The 18,113-nt window shown below is 38.6% G+C and overlaps 1 protein-coding gene across 1 annotated transcript; it reads left to right on the forward strand.

The window, feature by feature from the left end:
* Nucleotides 1-5,463: 5,463 nt before the first annotated feature.
* RXYLT1 (ribitol xylosyltransferase 1) lies at nt 5,464-16,203 on the forward strand. The gene is given in 7 exon segments (XM_032207578.1): nt 5,464-5,801; nt 6,376-6,552; nt 7,518-7,620; nt 11,959-12,273; nt 14,269-14,439; nt 15,223-15,505; nt 15,507-16,203. Coding segments are annotated over 7 exon segments (1,329 nt in total). The 5' UTR covers nt 5,464-5,656; the 3' UTR covers nt 15,642-16,203.
* The last annotated feature ends 1,910 nt before the right edge of the window (nt 16,204-18,113 follow it).

Raw genomic sequence — 18,113 nt, forward strand, 5'->3', positions numbered from 1 at the left:
CCCCCACAGGATAAGGCCCCAGGCCGGAGCCTCCGTGGAGAGGAGCCTACACAGGAGCAGGGGCAGAGTGACTGTGAAGAAGCAGCAGAGACTAAGCATCAGGGACTGAGCACAGCCCCCGTTCCCTGTTCCCCTGCACCGGTCGGGGGGGGGAGGTAAAAGAGGGCAGATGAGGGGAAGGTGTTTTTAGTTTGTTTGGTTTTACTTCTCACTGCTCTATCTTGTTAGTAACAGGTAATAAATTACATTAATCTCCATATGCTGAGTCTGTTTTGCCCGTGATGATAATTGTTGAGTGTTCTCCCTGTCCTTATTTCAACCCTTGAGCTCTTTGCATCGTATTATGTCCCCATTTCACTTTGAGGAGGGGCTGTTAGAGAGCAGTTGTGGTGGAGTTCAGCTGCCTAGCAGGGTAAAACCACCACTGTAAGCAATCCATTGCTCCAAATAATTATAAAAAGCCATTTAAAAACAACAACAGCAACAAACAGAGCTTAAGAATAGGTTAAAATCTTCAGTACTGATGTAGACAAAGAAAGATTAAATCCCCAAATGCACAAACTTTGACCAAACTGACCAGGTATGGATACAATTTCGAAAATTCATCTACTTCACAAAATGTCTCCACTTAGAGCTCACTGATATTTCTAAACCTAAACTGAATAAAGCCTACTGGAAACCTGTGGTACCCAGCCTGTAAGCCTTCCCTGACTCCTGATAAGTCCCCAAATAGAGGCATTGAATAAACTGCAGCTCATCTGAATTGTTCAGACAGTGCACACTGCTGCCCTTTGCCAAGTGCTCTGTGTTCCTATCCTTATCACCTGTGTAACTGCCATAGAACTGAGGCACATACATGAATATCACAGGAGATGTACTGATCAAGTGCCAAAAGCATAACTGCTCGTGTCCCAGAGGGAGCCACAAAGCACAACGCTAAGATTCCTTCATGACAAACTACGTTTGCCCTCCAGAAATTCATTTTTAGAGAAATTACAATTTCAAGTGATTTTAAAATGGCCCCACAACCAACTTAATTAACACTGAAGACTTTAAATGATCCTTCTTTCCCATATAGATCATGTGACAGAGAAATTTAGAGCAACATACACCAGTGTGATAATACCAATATAGTTTTATTCTAAAATATGGTCAAAATTCCTGTGCATATATAACTTACTTCACTTGTTCCTATAAGAATAAATGATTTACTTTGGAATTTGTTAGATGGATGTGATCTACAGATATGTTTCTTCATGCTACTAAAACAAGAATGCAGGGAAGAGAGATTATAATCCTTTCTATCCACAAAGCAATCAGAAACCTTCAAGATTTATGCAAATGGAAAATGTATTGGTGTTGGTTTTATAAATATTTTAAATATATTTGTCTTAGATTTGTTCTTAAAATAGTAAAGGATTGTACAAACTGTGTTTTTAAGACAGTGTACTTGGCCTATTGCAATACCAAATGAGCTGTAACGGTTTTATGTGGGTGGGAACATCCAAAAAAAAATCTTAAAGAAGCAGGGAAATGACTTTCATTGTATATTAAATTAACAAAGTATTGTATATGCAACAGTTATGGGAACAAGGGAGACCATGGTTCAAAGTGGGCATGGCAAATGCCAAACTCATTTAGGTTATTGGAAAGGTCTGACCTGGTCCTGATGTAGATGTTTGTTGTGGTTTAACCCAGCAGGCAGCTCAGCATCACGCAGCAGCTTGCTCACTCCGCCCCCACCCCCCCCGCAGTGGGATGGGGGGACAACTAGGGGGCAAAAAGTAAAAGCTTGTGAGTTGAAATTAAGACAGTTTATTAGGAGTGACAAGAATTATTATTATTAATAATAATATACAAAGCAAGTGATGCACAATGCAATTTCTCACCACCCACTGACCAATGCCCATCCCATCCATGAGCAGCCGGTCCTTCCCCCTCCTGATGTAATGTAAAATGTAATGAATGCAACACAGGAGGAAAACCTTTGGGTTTCTAAAAATGTCTCCAGATAGATATGTCTTGTATCAGAGACAAACACAGGAGATTGGCAGTTAGGTTTGCATTTCATTAGGATGAAAAAAAAAAAAAAAAAAAAAAAAAACCTTTATTTTGACATGTCTTCAGTGCATCAGTTTCTCAGGAAGAAACTGTTCTCATTTTAACTCAGAAACTTCAAGGCCATGGATGAACAATTTCTCATTGATCCCGCTGTACCAACAGAAGAGGTCGTCGCCCTTAATTTTTCCCCACTATTGGCAGCTGCTTACCATCACCTCTCTACCAGAGGCAATCACCCCATCAAGCTAACAGTTCAGCCAGGTAAAAACGAAGTTAACCTCAGCCAGATTCTGCCTGCAAAGTGATGTTAGGGTGTACTTATACAAAGCACAGCCAGAAGTATTTCCATTAATCTAGCACTAGGGGCTGTCATTTCTCTAACCACAAGAGACCTATCCAGAGGAAAACCTCCAAGAACAGGTGCTGTGATCTGCGGCCTGCAGAAAGGCCTCTCTCTGTCTTTAATTTCTTTAATTGCCTCCTGCAGACTTTTCCCTTTCATTCAGACTTGTACAATACAGCCTAATAGGAGACTCTGGCCTTTGCAGAAAAATAATAATAATAATTGCAGTATCAACTGCTTTCTACATTCTGCAAGCAGTACTAATCTGCAAGGTTTCTGCAGACTTCTTAATTAATGAAAGCAGGACTAATGGAGCAGTAATTATACCCCAAAAGCTTTCCGTAGAGATTCTGGCAACAACTGCCTTCATTCTGTGTTCTGATTAGGTGTCTAACTGATGCCTTCTTTCATTCCAGCTGTGCCCTAAAACCTTGCTCAGGTCTGCCTACTTTACGTATTGATCTATATAGTTTTCTACAACTTCCCGGTGACATCTGTCAATCAATTCCAACCTAACAGTGAGCAGAGACTAACATACAACAATTAACACTGTAGAATTTAACAACGCTACTTGTTTGAAGGGTGTAGAGGAGATAAGAGAATAATTTATTGTAAACAGTAATGAGCAGTGAAGAAAAAAAAAAAAAAAAAGTATGAAGTATTTTTTTTTACCATAATATGTATGAAAAAAATACTATTTACAGTAAAGAAAAAAAAGCTTACTTCTACAGCTGGTTACTCAAAATGACCTGATGTATAGCAGAATGTGTTCTGACAGGCTTCCAGCCACATTCATTATAAGCATTTTGAAACTCCGGGTTAACTTTCATTTGTTGTAATGAATTCTTGAACAGAACAGGCATTTGTTGAATGTACTTTATACTTCCTCTGTTTTAGGAATGTACTTTACAATTCTGCTGTTTTATGATTTTTCCATGTTTCATTAGCTGCTGCTGTTGGGCTTTTTATCCCCTCTTACACTGCAGATGTCTGCTTCTTAGCATCATCTAGGAGATTTAAATATCTTGTTTGTGTTTGCCTAGGACATTACTGACGCTCTCCTCCTCTCTTGGCTTTTGTTCTTCTACAGCATATCTGAAGTTTGTCATAGAGTACTAGGAAGTATTACATGCTATGCCTTTGTAGGCTGCCACAGACATTCTGTATGAAGTACAGGCATCTCCTAAATTTGACATCTGCTGCATGATTTCCCATGATTTCAGGAAACTCCATGGTTAAGGTAGTTCCTACCGGTTTTATGTTCCTGTAAGACTTATCACTCTATAGTCCCTGGACAAATCTCCCACTCTAAGATCCTTATTCCTCAGGCTTTCTGTTAACTCCACACACCCCTGTCCCCCATATATTCTTAACATTAAATATGTTCTTAAGTCACAGTAGTTTCTATATCATTTGAGTTTGCATTATAGGAAAGGCATCTACTAGTATTCTGTATAGACTAGTTCAGTATAGATTCATTGTAGGTTCAGTATGATTATATAGTTCAGTATATATATATATTTTATATATATACTATAATATATATATTATATATAATATTATAATATATATAATATTATATATAATATAATATTATAATATATAATATAAATTACATATAATATTATATATATATATTATGTAGTTCAGTATAGATTCAGTATAGACTAGTTCAGTCTATACTGAACTTGATGGATATTTTGCACAGGAGCCAAAGCTCTTTTTATGAAATGAATACATTTTTTACACTATTTATAGCATTTTCCATCTTGTTCTGCCCATGAAGTGAACAAATGCAACTTGGAAAATGTAAAATGAATTAATATAGGTAGGAAATATAAGATTAAAATTTTATGCTCAGGAAGTATATGCTGTTCCTTCTTGCAGCTATTTTCACTATATTTTCTGCATTTGATTTTCTTTCCAAGTGATCAAACATTGTCATCTACTATGAGGGCAGTCTACTACAGTTGCTGTAAGACTGTTCTAAGTCCTTCTTAACTCATTTCTATTGTTCTCTTCTTCCATTTTGGTTCTACTGTTTAGCATACTTTTATTACTGTATTTTTAATTAAATTGTAAACTCTTTGCACAAGGGTTTCCGATGAAGTTTTGCAGTTCAGCACATGAATCCAGTTACTGATAGTCTAAAAAATAGGCTGTAGTTAAAGCCGAAGATAATTTAATATTCCATGCTTCTGGTCTTCCCAAAGTATGTGACTATGCCACTTCATTGTGCATTCACATAACACTAGGCAAGAGAAAAACTTGGTCATCATTTTGAAAGCATTTATCTAGCGCACTTATCCAATAAAATTACAAATCGCTATAATCAAAGGAAAGTGACCATGATGCCTAAGAGGCAACAAGTCTACTGACCTTCACTTTGGAAACAGATTACCACCAGTCTTGATAAATGCATTATATGCAGGTTTTAAATGGACAGAATTAGCCAGGGTTAAATTTAGGGCTAGGAGCTGGGCTAGAAAAAAATAAGTCAAGCTGACACAAACCGCAAGAACAGGATACCAGAATAAAGGAATCATTGCTGCCACTGATGGTCATCAGGGTGCGTTTCTAGTTCTGTGCGTGTGTAGGTCATTACATTACATTTAAGACTTGGCAGCGGGCTGATTGTAAACCTGTCTCGGAAGGCCTGCTAAGACAGACCAGGTACATTTTGTTTGGGAGCAAGCAGAGGGTCCATTCAACAAGTTTTAGGTCAGAGTTAGAGCAAAGTTTAGTGTTTGTAAGGATAAATAAATAAATAAATAAATAAAGGAAAAACGCCTAGATTCAAAACAGGCTGTGAGGCTGTATGTGGCGTTATAGCCCATGCTGTAGCAGACCGTGCTTTAGTAGGTGAAGGGCACTGTGCTTCGGCTATCAGTAGGATCATGGTGTTAGAAAAAGGCCTGGCAGGGGCTTGAGAGATATTGTAGCATCTAGCTTTAGAGGACTGATGCTTAGTCAAAAATATATGCATATATCCTTCCTTTCGCATTTTGGCCTCCTGAAGCCCTCGTGGGGGAGGGCTCGTGAGGCAGCTGCAGCGCCTCGCCTGTGGGGCAGCAGCCGCAGCCCGCAGGGCTCGGCCATGGCCCGGCCTCCCCGCCTGAGGAGCGGGGCGAGAGGACGGTGCCGGGACCCCTCGGGGCCGGCCGCGGAGCCCGATGGCGGGGGGCGCCTCTGAACCTCCTCGCCAGGGGACGCAGCCCGGAGCCGCGGCCGCGGCCCCTCCCGCCGGGCGGCATGCGGGGCGCTCGCAGGCGGCTGTGCTCCGCCCTGCTGCTCGCCTACGGCCTCTTCTCGCTCTACGCGGCCTACACCGTCTTCCTGCGGCCCCGCCGCCCGGCCGCCCCCCGCCCGCCGCACAGGGACCGCCGCGGCCCGCGAGGTGAGAGCGGCGGCCGCCCCCCGCCCCGCAGCCCGCTCCCAGCCGCCCGCCGCGGGCCTGCCCGGCACCAGCGGCACGGCCGCGGCCGGCATCGCTCCGACGGGGCCTGGGGGCGAACAACGGGCACGGCCCGGGGAGCCCGGGCAGCGCCGGGGGCTGAGGGGAGCGCGGGGACGAGCGGCCCCCCCCCCGGCACTGCGCTGGCGGCCGCCATTTTGTGGGTGCCGCGGGCGGGGCGGGCGCCACCTTGGGAAGGGAAGGGAAGGGAAGGGAAAACTGAACCTATCTGGGGAGGACGTGCCCCGATTCTACCTTTAGACCCCTATCTATCAAGCAGTTTGCACACTTCCTAATAAAAATCACATTTTGTTTGTTTTTCTGCCTGTCAGTTAGTTCATTTAGCGTGTATAGAGTTATGTCATCGACATAAACATATTTTAAATTATTTTTCATATAAACTATGTTATACTGACTAAGAGGGTATTTGGAATTCAGTACTCACCAGAAAAATTATAAATTTTCTACATTTGTAAGCCCAGAGTTTTTATATAAATTCTCTTTTTGGATTTCCTAGATAACGATCATGTTTCTTTGGGAAACGAAGAGTGGAATCCTTGGGAAGCTGATGAGAAGAATGAACAGATTGCTTCTCAACAGAGATATGAAAATAACGTTAAGATGATAAAAAATGCAAGATCTCACCTAGAACAAACCAGTCTTAGAGTACAGATTTGGGGAAAAGCAGCAATTGGTAAGCAGATGTAATCTAGGCCTATGTAATCACAACTTCTGATAAATCACTTTGCCTTTTTTTCTTTAGTTGACTCTAATGTATGTATATGATTAAAATATGTGGACATCTATAAATGAAAAGTGTTAAAGAAATAGAAGCTATTACTCAAAAATATCTTAATACCAATATAAGAGTAGTTAGGTGCCAGATTCTTTGTATCAGTTCTTTTGGGAGCTGTTTTTCATTTCTATCCAGGGAAAGTCACGCAAATAGCAGAGTTACTTTTTGAAGCCAGTGTAGTTTACAGAGCAACAGATAAACAGGCATCTTATTTGGTTAAAACAGAATAATTGTAACATTTACACTTTATGAACTAAAGCATTGTACAGTGAGAAATAAGGTAATTTGTGTACCATACTAATATAATCACTGATGAACTTGAAAAATGTTCTGTTGTAGAAGACACTGAGAGACTTCTCAACATGAACCGGGGGCCAAGGTCGTCTTAAGATTTTTAGCTACTGCTGAAGACATCTTGTTGCTTGTATTACAGCTTTTTTAGAAATGCGAAATTTCCAGTTTAAGTTGAATTTTTATGTAGTATTGCAGAACACATTGGTATTCTGACATAAAATTTGGTGTATTTCAATATAGCTTAAGAGCAGTATGGTTGTCCTTAAAATGGAGATTAATATTTGTTAATTTTTAAGTGTTAACTGTACCAGAAAGAGATGCTAGCAGAAGTGATAGTGTGATATATCTTCATCTACTGATATTTTGACAGCCAAAGAATCTTTTCATATGCTTTGATGTTTGAAAAATTCATCTTAATTATCAAGTCATACAGAAATTGGGGGGGCAATGTCTGCATTATATAGGAAGCTTTGACATTTCTTAAGCAATTTTTTTTGTCTTGTTGGTAGTGTGGAGTAGGCAAGGTATGTGCATTCAAATTGACCATCATGTCTTCATCATTTATGTAGGTCTTTACCTTTGGCAACATATTTTTGAAGGGCATCTTGAGCCAGCTGATGTGACTGCACCGTGGAGAGAAGGAAGCCAAAAGGCGGGAAAAACATACTTCAGGTACTGTATTTGTGAAGTTGACTTAATCTGTGCAAAATTTAGCTTTCCAATGCATAGTTTGTTAAAGAGCATGATAAGATGCATCGGTGCAATATTTTGTCTATCAGAGTTGCAATTATTTTAATATCAGTTGCAAGTGCTTTAATTTTGTAGTGTTTTGATAACAGAGAAGTATGCATACAATTTCTCCTTTAATATTACCGCAATAAATGGTTACATGAATGGAAAAATGTACTTGATAAAACCAACAAATTTTAGCCCAAATACACTGCTATTAAAAATCAAAAGCTATGAAGCTATTTCATCAGCTCTTTTGCAAAGATCTCTGTATTTGAAAGAACTGTGAAAAAACTATGAATGGTGCTGCTTGGTCATCTCCTTCATGGAGATCAAGAGATCTTTCCATTCACAGACTCAGAGAAAGAATACAATAATACCTTTTTTCAGTAGGGAGCGATGCCTGTAGTGTTTTGCTGGTGGGAAGAGACTCTTTTTTTTTTTTTTTTTTTCCTAGATACAAAATCTCAAAACCAATACAGATCATTGACATTCTATCATATACATTGTCTTCTTGGCATGCACACAAGGATATTTTTCAAGACCTTGCCTTTCATCTTAATAAGAAATAATTTGCTGCATGTAACTGAAACCATCACTTGACTGATTATGGATATTTTCTTTCTGGTCTGCCTGTTTCAGATGAATAATAACCTCACATGGTCTGTGTATGTGTATCTCTCAAAGAAAGACTTTCATACTAACATATGAATATCTTCTTGTTATATTTAGAGGTATTGGGGATAATAGCCTTTAACTTCAACTTGAACGTTAAATCCTATGAAAATACAAAGTTTATATCGGGTACCAATATAGCAGCAGTTAATATTTGACAGGCTAGTAAGATTTTTTTATGAAAATTACAGAAAATATGTGAATATAACTGTGATTTTAATGATTGGGATTTTGAAATAAAATAGTTGAAGTTCTACTTTTTAGTCAAATTGGAAATGATAATCTGTAGCTTTTTGTGAGGACAAATTAGTATGATTTTGGCTGCTCAGTCATAAAAATATTTTCTGGAATTGTTGACTTCTTTATTGTCTAGCTGAGGTAAATTATCTCCATTTGATTACTAGATGAGGCTAGAGGGAGCTAGCTGAGGTGACATATTTGGAGAATGTGTGCTGCTGTGCAGTTTTGTGGTAAGTCTAATGATTGTTAAAACATAGAGCTCACATGAATGTTTTTAAAGAACATCAAATCAGAAGACACAGAAATGCCAAAATAGCACTTGAATACACTTGCATGAATAAGCCCAATGCATATCTTTATGGTGGAAAATGCACGTTTTGATGGCTTTTAAGTTTTTACTCAGGAAGTTGCCTAAAGGATACTGAAACTATCAACTTCTACATGAACTTCAGGGACATTTACATAACAACACAGGTGAAGAAGGAGCTGCTGAGCTGTGATTTTTAGTGATGTGTTGGCATGTTCCTTCAAGGAGTAGGAAGAGTTTATCAGCTTCCTTGGCCTGAAGCGATTCACATCCTTCTCTCTCTTGTCATCCAGGAGGATGTTTGTAGAGAAGAAGGTGTCAAACTTACCATTAAGTAAAAACATTCCTAAATGTTTGTTCTGTTGAGAGTCACACCCCTCTCTATTTTAACGTTCAGAGCTTCTTTCCCCCAGGCCCTGATAGACTTGGTTGGTTGTTCAACAGTTTTCTTCTGCCCCATTCTCCTGTCCTCTTTATGTAAACCACAGCCATTAATTGCAGGTACCTGAATGAAAACATACTGGCCAACAAAATTAATGAGCAAAGACTTCTTTACCTGCCATATGATTTCCCAAAGGATAGCTTGTGGCAATTTAGTTTCCTTAATAGCCTTCATTGATTTTTTTTTTTTTGAAAATCCAAATACACTATTTCTACTGGATTCCCTTTATCTGTATTCTTACTAAAACACTCAATGGATCTCCATCAGATTAGTGAGACAGCTCTATAGGAGCCGTGTTTATCTGCATGTGTGATCGGTGATCTTACTCTTTATTATAGATTCTTCTGGAGAGGGAAGTCGTACTGACTGGTCTGTAGCTCCTGGAGTTTTCTCAAGATGTTTTTGTAGGAGTGGTGCTGCTTTTCATTAGGCATGGTGTCTCTTCATAACGACTGCTATGCATACTTTTGCCAGTAGTTCTGCAATTTCATATCCAAGTTTCTTCAGAACTCTCAAGTGCAAACCATCCAGGTCCAAGTTCTTGTTGTTGATGTAGTGCTTCATGTTTAGGACACCATGGGGAGAGTGGACAGGCTGCATTGTTTCCTTCTTGGATTGGGGCACACACTTTACCCGGACTTCTTATACAGTGTTTTTAAACAGTTAGTTGTACTACTTCTCTCAGAGTTGGTCTCTTGATTTTCTTGTTTTTAAGTAATTCCTTTATTTCATATCAAGTATCCATGCTGGATATATTTGGCATGTTTTCTTCTGGTATGGTGTTAATTGTATTGCTGTTTCAGAGAGGCTGTCTGACTATCACCTTTGGAACCAGGTTCATAGGGGTTCTAAGACTAGCAAGGAAAATCAAGGACTTCATGGGAAGCAAGTAATTTATTGAGTAAAAAATGTCATCTCCATATATCACTAGATAGTCTATACAGAATCACAGAGTATGCCGAGTTGGAAGGGATCCACAAGGATCATCGAGTCCAACTCCTGGCAACCCAAAAAATTCAGACCATGTGACTGAGTGCACAGTCCAAACACTTCTTAAACTCCGACAGGCTTGGTGCAGTGTCTACTTCCCTGGGAATAGTGAGACTCTCCTAGTGCTACTGCACGTCTTAATTTAGTAGCTTCTGTAATCCCCCTTACATTTCCCAGTCCCTGTTGTATTCTAACTTGGAGATAATATCACAACTTCAGTATGATGTTTTTGTACTATAGTATGGGATTTTCATAGCGTTCCCCCTCTGGTGCAGTTTCATGCTTCTAAGCTTCACGTTCTCCTACACACATTGCTTCCCCACCTCTTCATCCTGTTACTCCTGTGAAGTTCATAGCCTTATAGCACTGTGTCCATAGACAAAATCCGTTTCCCCCAGATCTCCTTTACAAGGTGGTCATCAAGGCAACTTCATATCCCACTCGCTATTATAGGTATTTTGATGTTCTCTCTTGCGAATCTCAGTGATGAGGATGTCACTGTCCTTGTGCCCTACAAAGTCTTTTGTCACTGTATGTTTGGATTCAAGTATTGACCTGATCTACATTTGATCTGTTAAAAGTCTTAATTCCAAGTCGTGTGTCTCCCGAATCTTGGCTCCAAGATGTGCCGCTCCCACAGAGGCAGCACGATGACAGCCTAACTCAGGTTTAGAACATGCTTGCTGAAGGTCAGTCTGTTCCAGGTATCCTCACTGGAGTAGTTTGTATGGCTTTTGATGTGAATTTTCTTATTCTTACAAAACACATTTGAACTGAAACTAGCTGTCAGTCAGCATTTCAAGTTCATTCTCCATTAAAATTCTCTTATTCTAAATTAAGTATAGCTGGTAGTTGAAAAAAAATATAGTAATGCTGAAGACCTAGAGAGCTAACACTTCATTGATTCCTGAGGAGAACAAAAACTTCTTTTTTTTAATTTGTTTTTTCTCCTCCACTCTTTCCTGAGGTGTGTAATCACTAATCCTTTGAGTTCAGTCAATAGTCTGTTAAAACAGCAGTTAACTGAAGAGCAAGAGCTGACAAACACTGGTTTGCTTAGTGGCAGTTCATAAACGGCTGTTCATGTACTTGTACTTCAGATACTTTTAAATTATCAGTGATGTAATGATTTTGCTACATGATTGAAATGCCTTTGTTATATTTATTGTTTCATATATATTTATTTTTATATTGTGATAGATCACAATGTGCAATTTTATACCTAAAATGTTTGTGCTACAAACTCAAAACCTGAAATTTGTCCTGGGTTATACAAGCATCATAAGTTTACCTTTAGGTACCTACCTCTCGTGTTACAGATTTTACTGAATATCAGATGATGCAGTCTGTTTTTTGGTTACCTTACCATAACCAAAATTTCAGAGAAAAATCAAACACCAGACCAGCCAGCTGTTCCTCACAAAGACACATTTAAGTAAAGGCAACTTTATTTCTGTGTTATAGCTGTAGTTAACAACAGAAACGGTTACAGATGCATAGGTACTTCACGGTATATTGCATTTAGTTTATTGAAGAAAAAAATCTCTAGAGTGTTGTAAGGATGATGAGGATTAAGGTCAATAATTTGTCTTAAGGATGTTTACTGTTTGTATTTCGGTTTTCACAGCTTCATCACTGGTCCATCTGTAGTTCCTGGCTACTTCTCAGTTGAAGCTGAAAATGTTGTGCTAGTTCTGAATGGAAGAGAAAAAGCAAAGATCGCTTACGCCACTCAGTGGTTGCATTACGCACAAACGTTAATCCAGACTCACAAGATACAGCATGTAGCTGTTGTGCTGCTTGGAAATGAGCAGTGCAACAACGAATGGATTCAACCATACCTGAAAAAACACGGAGGATTTGTAAATCTGCTCTTTGTAACATATGACTACGCATTGGTAAATGAAGAAGATATTTTCCAGTGGCCTTTAGGAGTAGCCACGTAAGTGCTGTAGACACAAATTATAATTGAAACTTAATTGTTATGTGTGAGGTATGGAAAATACATCTGAATGTTACTGCTAGTTCCCAAAACGATTATAAGTCAATTGTAGAACTTGGTCCTGGTAGTGCTTTTCTAAATGAAGCATTGGAATCTTTGGAAATTACATTTAACAATTAAAATAATAACATAGAAAAAGAATGCTAGGATTTAGGGAGCTTTTTTTTTTTTTTTAAAAAAAAAAAAGGAACCTGTGTCCAGGGGGGGTTTCAGTTTGATTATTTCTACTTCAGTAGATTCGCTCTTGAGATTTATTGTAACTGCTGATGTAATACATGCATGAGGATTTAAAAGATAATTATGACACAAGGATTTAAAAGGTATTTATGTAAAAAGGTTCCAGCTACTGCTTGTTTCAGACAGGAAAGCAGTGGTACTGGCAGTACTGTTTTTTAACCCCTGTTTTGGCTCTCAAAAGGAAATGGGATGGCTCCCATTTGGGATTAGTACACTCCAGTATCACAGTAGCATAAACTGGCTTAAGTGCTTACTCACAAAACCTTTTTGTTATACTTAGTGCTCAGGCTGTTTATCTGGAGCAAATACCTGTTTGGTTCAGTTAGATGTACTCCTTCCTGTTTGCTCTATATTAACAGAGTTAATACTGTTGTAGCTACTTACTGTAGTAATATAAGAAGAAAAGAATTCAGGATTGTTTTCATAACTCGTGTTGTATTTGAATTTAGTATCTATACTGAGACAGTCTGCAAATTGTATGGAGTAAACTCAGGTGCAAAGCTGGATGGGGTAAGATAGATAGGGTATCAGAATGGGGCTTTGCATCCCTTTTACACCAACAGTTGCAAAAATTGTCGTTAAAGTTATGTAAATGGGACGGATTTTCCAAGGGAAGAGGGAAAAGAAAGATGTAGGAAGCTGCAAAAATGCTTGGAATGAAAAAAACGATTCTCTGAGAGTAGGTAAATTGACATTCATCAGGTAGGAGAAGAACTAGGAAACGGCTGTTCATTAAAAATATTGGATGGTCAGGAAAGTGAGTGTCTGTTCAGAACTATGAATGACAATTAAGAAATTGCTATGAAAGAAAATAGAGACCACCTTTAAAAGCACTAAAGAGTTGGTATCAGGGTGTATTTTTTCTTCAAATAGCAGGAAAGTAAAGAACAGTGATCCCTCTAAAATAATGACATTGGAAGGAATCTCTATCTTAATTCGAGAACATTAAGGGGCAGAAAAAAAGGACTTCTTACCATTCATCTGTTCCAGACAAAAATATAAAATTAACTTTATTTAATGAAAAAGTTAGTGCCAACCCTTCTGCTGAAGCAGTTTTTCAGCTAACCAAAATTCCTGACATAAGATTTGAAAAACCAGTCAAAAAAAAAATAATAATAATGAAAATGAGTCTAAAAAGATAGCATATAGCTCACATTGGATCACAGGATTTTGCACTGGTTTTGTTGAGTCCTAAAAGCAAGGTTGAATAGCTTGTACAGCAAGCTGTTTAGTAGCCAAAGATTAATGAATGCAACCAGGTCACAGTGACATTTTTCCTTTGAGAGGTTACCAGTGTTTTCAGCTGATGAACATGCCCAGAGGTCAGGTAACTGAGACCTCAACTCTGTAATTGCCTTTATCCTGGCCTTTTCAGTCAAAACTAGTGGTTGCATCCAGAACAGAGCATTTCAGAAAAGTGTGTCTCTGAGTGGTGTTTGTAGCATGCATATGTAATTGCTTTGATGTCAAGACAGAACAGTAGTCTACAGAGACATTTGAGAAGAGAGTGGTTGGGACAGAGGGAATGAAGACCAACTTTTTGGACAGGACTTGCACTGCTTTGCTTATAGATGTAGATTGGTAACAAACAGGTGTTTTTAGTCTTGGAATCTTTTATGGTAAACATGAAATAGCGCAAAATGTATTTTCTCTTGACATAAAACATGTCATTATCTAATGTGTACATTGTTTTTACAGCTACAGAAATTTTCCGGTTGTAGAACCCAGCTGGTCAATGCTACACGATCCAAGGTCGTATCTATGTAATTTCTTAGGAACAGTTTATAAGAACTCTTCGAGGGAAACTCTAATGGAAATCCTGAAGCAGGATGGACTTGATAAGCTTTGCTGGATTGCAGCCAGAGAACAGTAAGACTCTGATTTACTTCATGAAAATACTCTGACATTTTTGCTTAGTTCATTATTAACAATCCTTTCTTGAATTTAAAAAAACAGTGCAAATAAAGGTATCCAGTCATCCTTTGTATAAGGCTTCATAGTACAACCTTTCTGTTTCAATATTTTAAAGTATATTTTTAAATGCCTTGAAAGATCTATGTATACTACATAGAAAGACCATCTGCCTTTTTTTTTTCCTTACATACATTTGATTATGATAGGAGAAGAAATACTTGTCTTGCACCTTGTGTGTCTTAATATCTTACTAGAAGAAAAAGGCAGCTATATTTTGCTGTGTTCTATGCAAGGATGATTTAATCTGAACGATATTACTCTTCATTGCTCAATGGGTAGAGCAGATGTCTTGAGTAACAGGAATAGGGTTCTGATAGTTTTTCTTAATTTTGCCAAGCAACGCCTGTAAAATGATTGATAGTAGGCACAGCAGTGCTTAGGAAAACCTGTGCTACCCTGATGAAGAATCTCAGGAGATGAGTAGTGTCTGGCATAAACCCTTACCTCACAGACATTCTGAGGCACTCCAGGCAGACTGATGGTTAACAGATTGTTTAACATTCTAGAGCAGAAGGATGTAAAAAGCGAGCCTCTACTGATTTGAAGTATTTAAGACCAAAAAAATTCATTGGGAAGTACATCAAGTGTTTCCCTGTATGTCTCGTCCCTGTATATCTCTACCTTTCATTGTAATGTGTGTGGGAAAAATATTAATGTTCAACCCCTTTACTTTCCTAGGTGGCAGCCTCAAGAAACAAATGAAAGTTTCAAAAACTATCAGGATGCCTTGCTGCAGAGTGATCTGACGTTGAGCCCAGTGGGAATAAATACAGAATGCTATAGGATTTACGAAGCTTGTTCGTATGGATCCCTGCCTGTGATAGAAGATGTAATGACACCTGGTGATTGCGGAAATTCATCAATGTACCACAGTGCTCCATTACAATTATTAAAAACCATGGGGGCTCCATTTATCTTTATTAAAAACTGGAAAGAGCTTCCTGCTATTCTAGAAAAAGAAAAAAAAAATGAGCTTACAGGAAAAGATTCAAAGGAGAAAAAAGCTTATAGAATGGTATCAAAACTTCAAAGCATGGATGAGACAGAAATTCATTAATACTTTGGAAAATTCATTTCTGCCCAGTGATAAAGGATAAATTTCCCTTTTGAAAATCTAGAATAGATTGAAAGTTTAATTTCCATTAACCTTCTGAGGAAGCTTTTATTCAAAAAAAAAAAAAAAAAAGAAACCTCACAAGGCAGGTGCATTCCTTTTGAAGTCAACAGAGTTGGGCTAGCTTAGCCAGGAGCTATGTTTGGCCCTCCATTCGTAACAATTTCCAGAGAGAATGTTAATGTAGAGGGATGGTAGCCTGTAAGGGTGGCAACAACTTTGACTGTTTTTACAATTTCTGTGCTGGTGTGTAATGTGGTAAATTTCTTTAGGAAAATATCTTTCAGCATGTGAACTTGTTAAAAATCCAACATGAGAACAACCGTTGGTTTTGAGGAAAAGATAAGAAGGAAAGCTGTATTGTACAGAATAATGTATTATGAATGCTGAAAATTACCAGGTTTAACACAATCAGTAAGGTATCTCCTGGTAAGTGTTGGTTTTGAAAATGTGAACTCTTTACTTGATTGACATGTTTCATTTCCAAGAAAGTGGACATAAAGCTAATTAAACACTGTGGAATAAAAATGTATATTTCAAGGTAAGAGCAGAGAATTCTTTCTTAGAAATATTACCTCACAATGTATTTCCCCTTTAATTTCAGATATCAAAATATCTTTCATTTCCGTGTAGTTTTAAGACATACCTTTACAAAGCTCTGCTGAGGGAACAGTCATTGCCTGCAGTTACAGCTGCACATCCTGAGCACTTGGCCTTCAACATGAACCCGCATGTGGCTTATCTGATTTCTAAAAATCTGCTGAAACCTATCAGCTCCAAAAGATGACAGAAATGCAATACTGCATGTTTATGACAGTTTTCATTAAATGTAGTGAAAGGGATCTGTTATTGTTCTTGTACATGAGAAATGAGTACGTGCTATTATCTTCTGTGTGTTTGGCTGAGCTGCTTTTCCTGCATACACAACATTGGCACACCAAAAGTGGTGTAGCAGCCAGTTCTGTCTTTGAAAGTCAGTATGCCATATGGGTTCATTCTCATGTAGGAATCTAAAAGCCAGTGTGACTGTTCTGCTAAGTGATATTAATTAGTGTAAAAATCCTATCTAGTTCTGGAATATGTATCATACAAGAGCACTTCATTAGTATTTTTTTTTTTCAATTTTCTTGCATCTTTTCTGTTAAAACATATAAAAGCACTGGGTTTTAGTTCACTAACAGCAAATGATACACACACTGGCTGTTCCAGATCTGCAATAAGGTATGGCTCAGAGCACATAGATTTTTAGGATCTTGCATTCCCAATGCAGTTAGTAGACAAAGAGATGTTCTCAGAAGACAAATAAGTTAAATTCAAATAAGCTAAGCTGCATGTCTAAGATAGATTTCCTATGACTATCCCCCACCCATTCTATCTGAAGCATCATGCAATTGCAATACAATGCAAATGTATTCCATTCTGCTGAAGCTGGAAGCACAGCTATTACAATTCAGCACTCAGCTGATGAACCTTGCTTGGAGGAGGAGCTTGCTGGATCAAATTTAGAAGAAATTTCCATACTGAGGATCTAAAGTCGCCATCTGCACAGTTGCACATGGCATTAAGAGGGCTAGAGGAAGCTCGGTGCTCTGCAGTAGCGAAGTGTCATTGCTGTAATTTCCCTCTACTAGAATCTTTCTCCATAAGCTACAGAATGTTGAGCAGTGATCTAAAGCAGTGTTTTTCAATACGTAACAGGCATTCCTGAAGGATTTAAGTGGACTTCAAAAAAAAACCAAAATAAATAAATAACAGCTGAGAGTCTCTTATCTAGTCAGCCTAGATTTTCATCTAGGGTTGGTAATTCCTATAAATTTGGTGGTGCGCAAGGTAAAGTTTGAAAAGCAGCTCAGTGTGTTAGTCACCAGTAGTGCTATTCATGTGTTCATTTATAAGTAAACGTGTGAGATTATTTCTGAATTTGTGCAGCTATTGTATCTTAAGGGAGCACAATAGGTGCATCAGAGTTTTATCAGAATTTCACACCACAGCTACTTGCCTGTTCTTGAAGTTGAAAGAGGAGTGATTCACATTTTATCTATGTTTAGCCAAAATCTTGACACTTCAAATTCATCTGCTTCAGTCCAACAGGAATTAGTGCTAGATTTTCCTTGTGTTCTATTTGTAATGCCAACGGAGCAAAGAGAGCAAACCTTCTGCAAGACAGGGGAAGGTTCTTAACACATCAAACAGCTGCTGGTATTTATTTTTCCCTTATTCCACTGTCTGATTTGTGAGGGAGATTGTAGTTCTGTTTTTACTTTCTAATCTTTTCTTAGAAAAATTGTCAAATTTGCACTCTGTTTGGATTCTTCTTACTTCTCTCTCTCCTTACCCCATAGCCTCAGTTGCCTCATCTCCACCAGCTCCAAGCACTTTGCTCCATTATAGCAGCCCTGGGATCTTCTGCCTGTTTTGGGGCACTGCCCAGGGAGCTGGCAGGTGAGCAATACCC

The sequence above is a fragment of the Aythya fuligula genome, chromosome 1, assembly GCF_009819795.1.
Source record: "Aythya fuligula isolate bAytFul2 chromosome 1, bAytFul2.pri, whole genome shotgun sequence".
Taxonomy (NCBI): Eukaryota; Metazoa; Chordata; class Aves; order Anseriformes; family Anatidae; genus Aythya; species Aythya fuligula.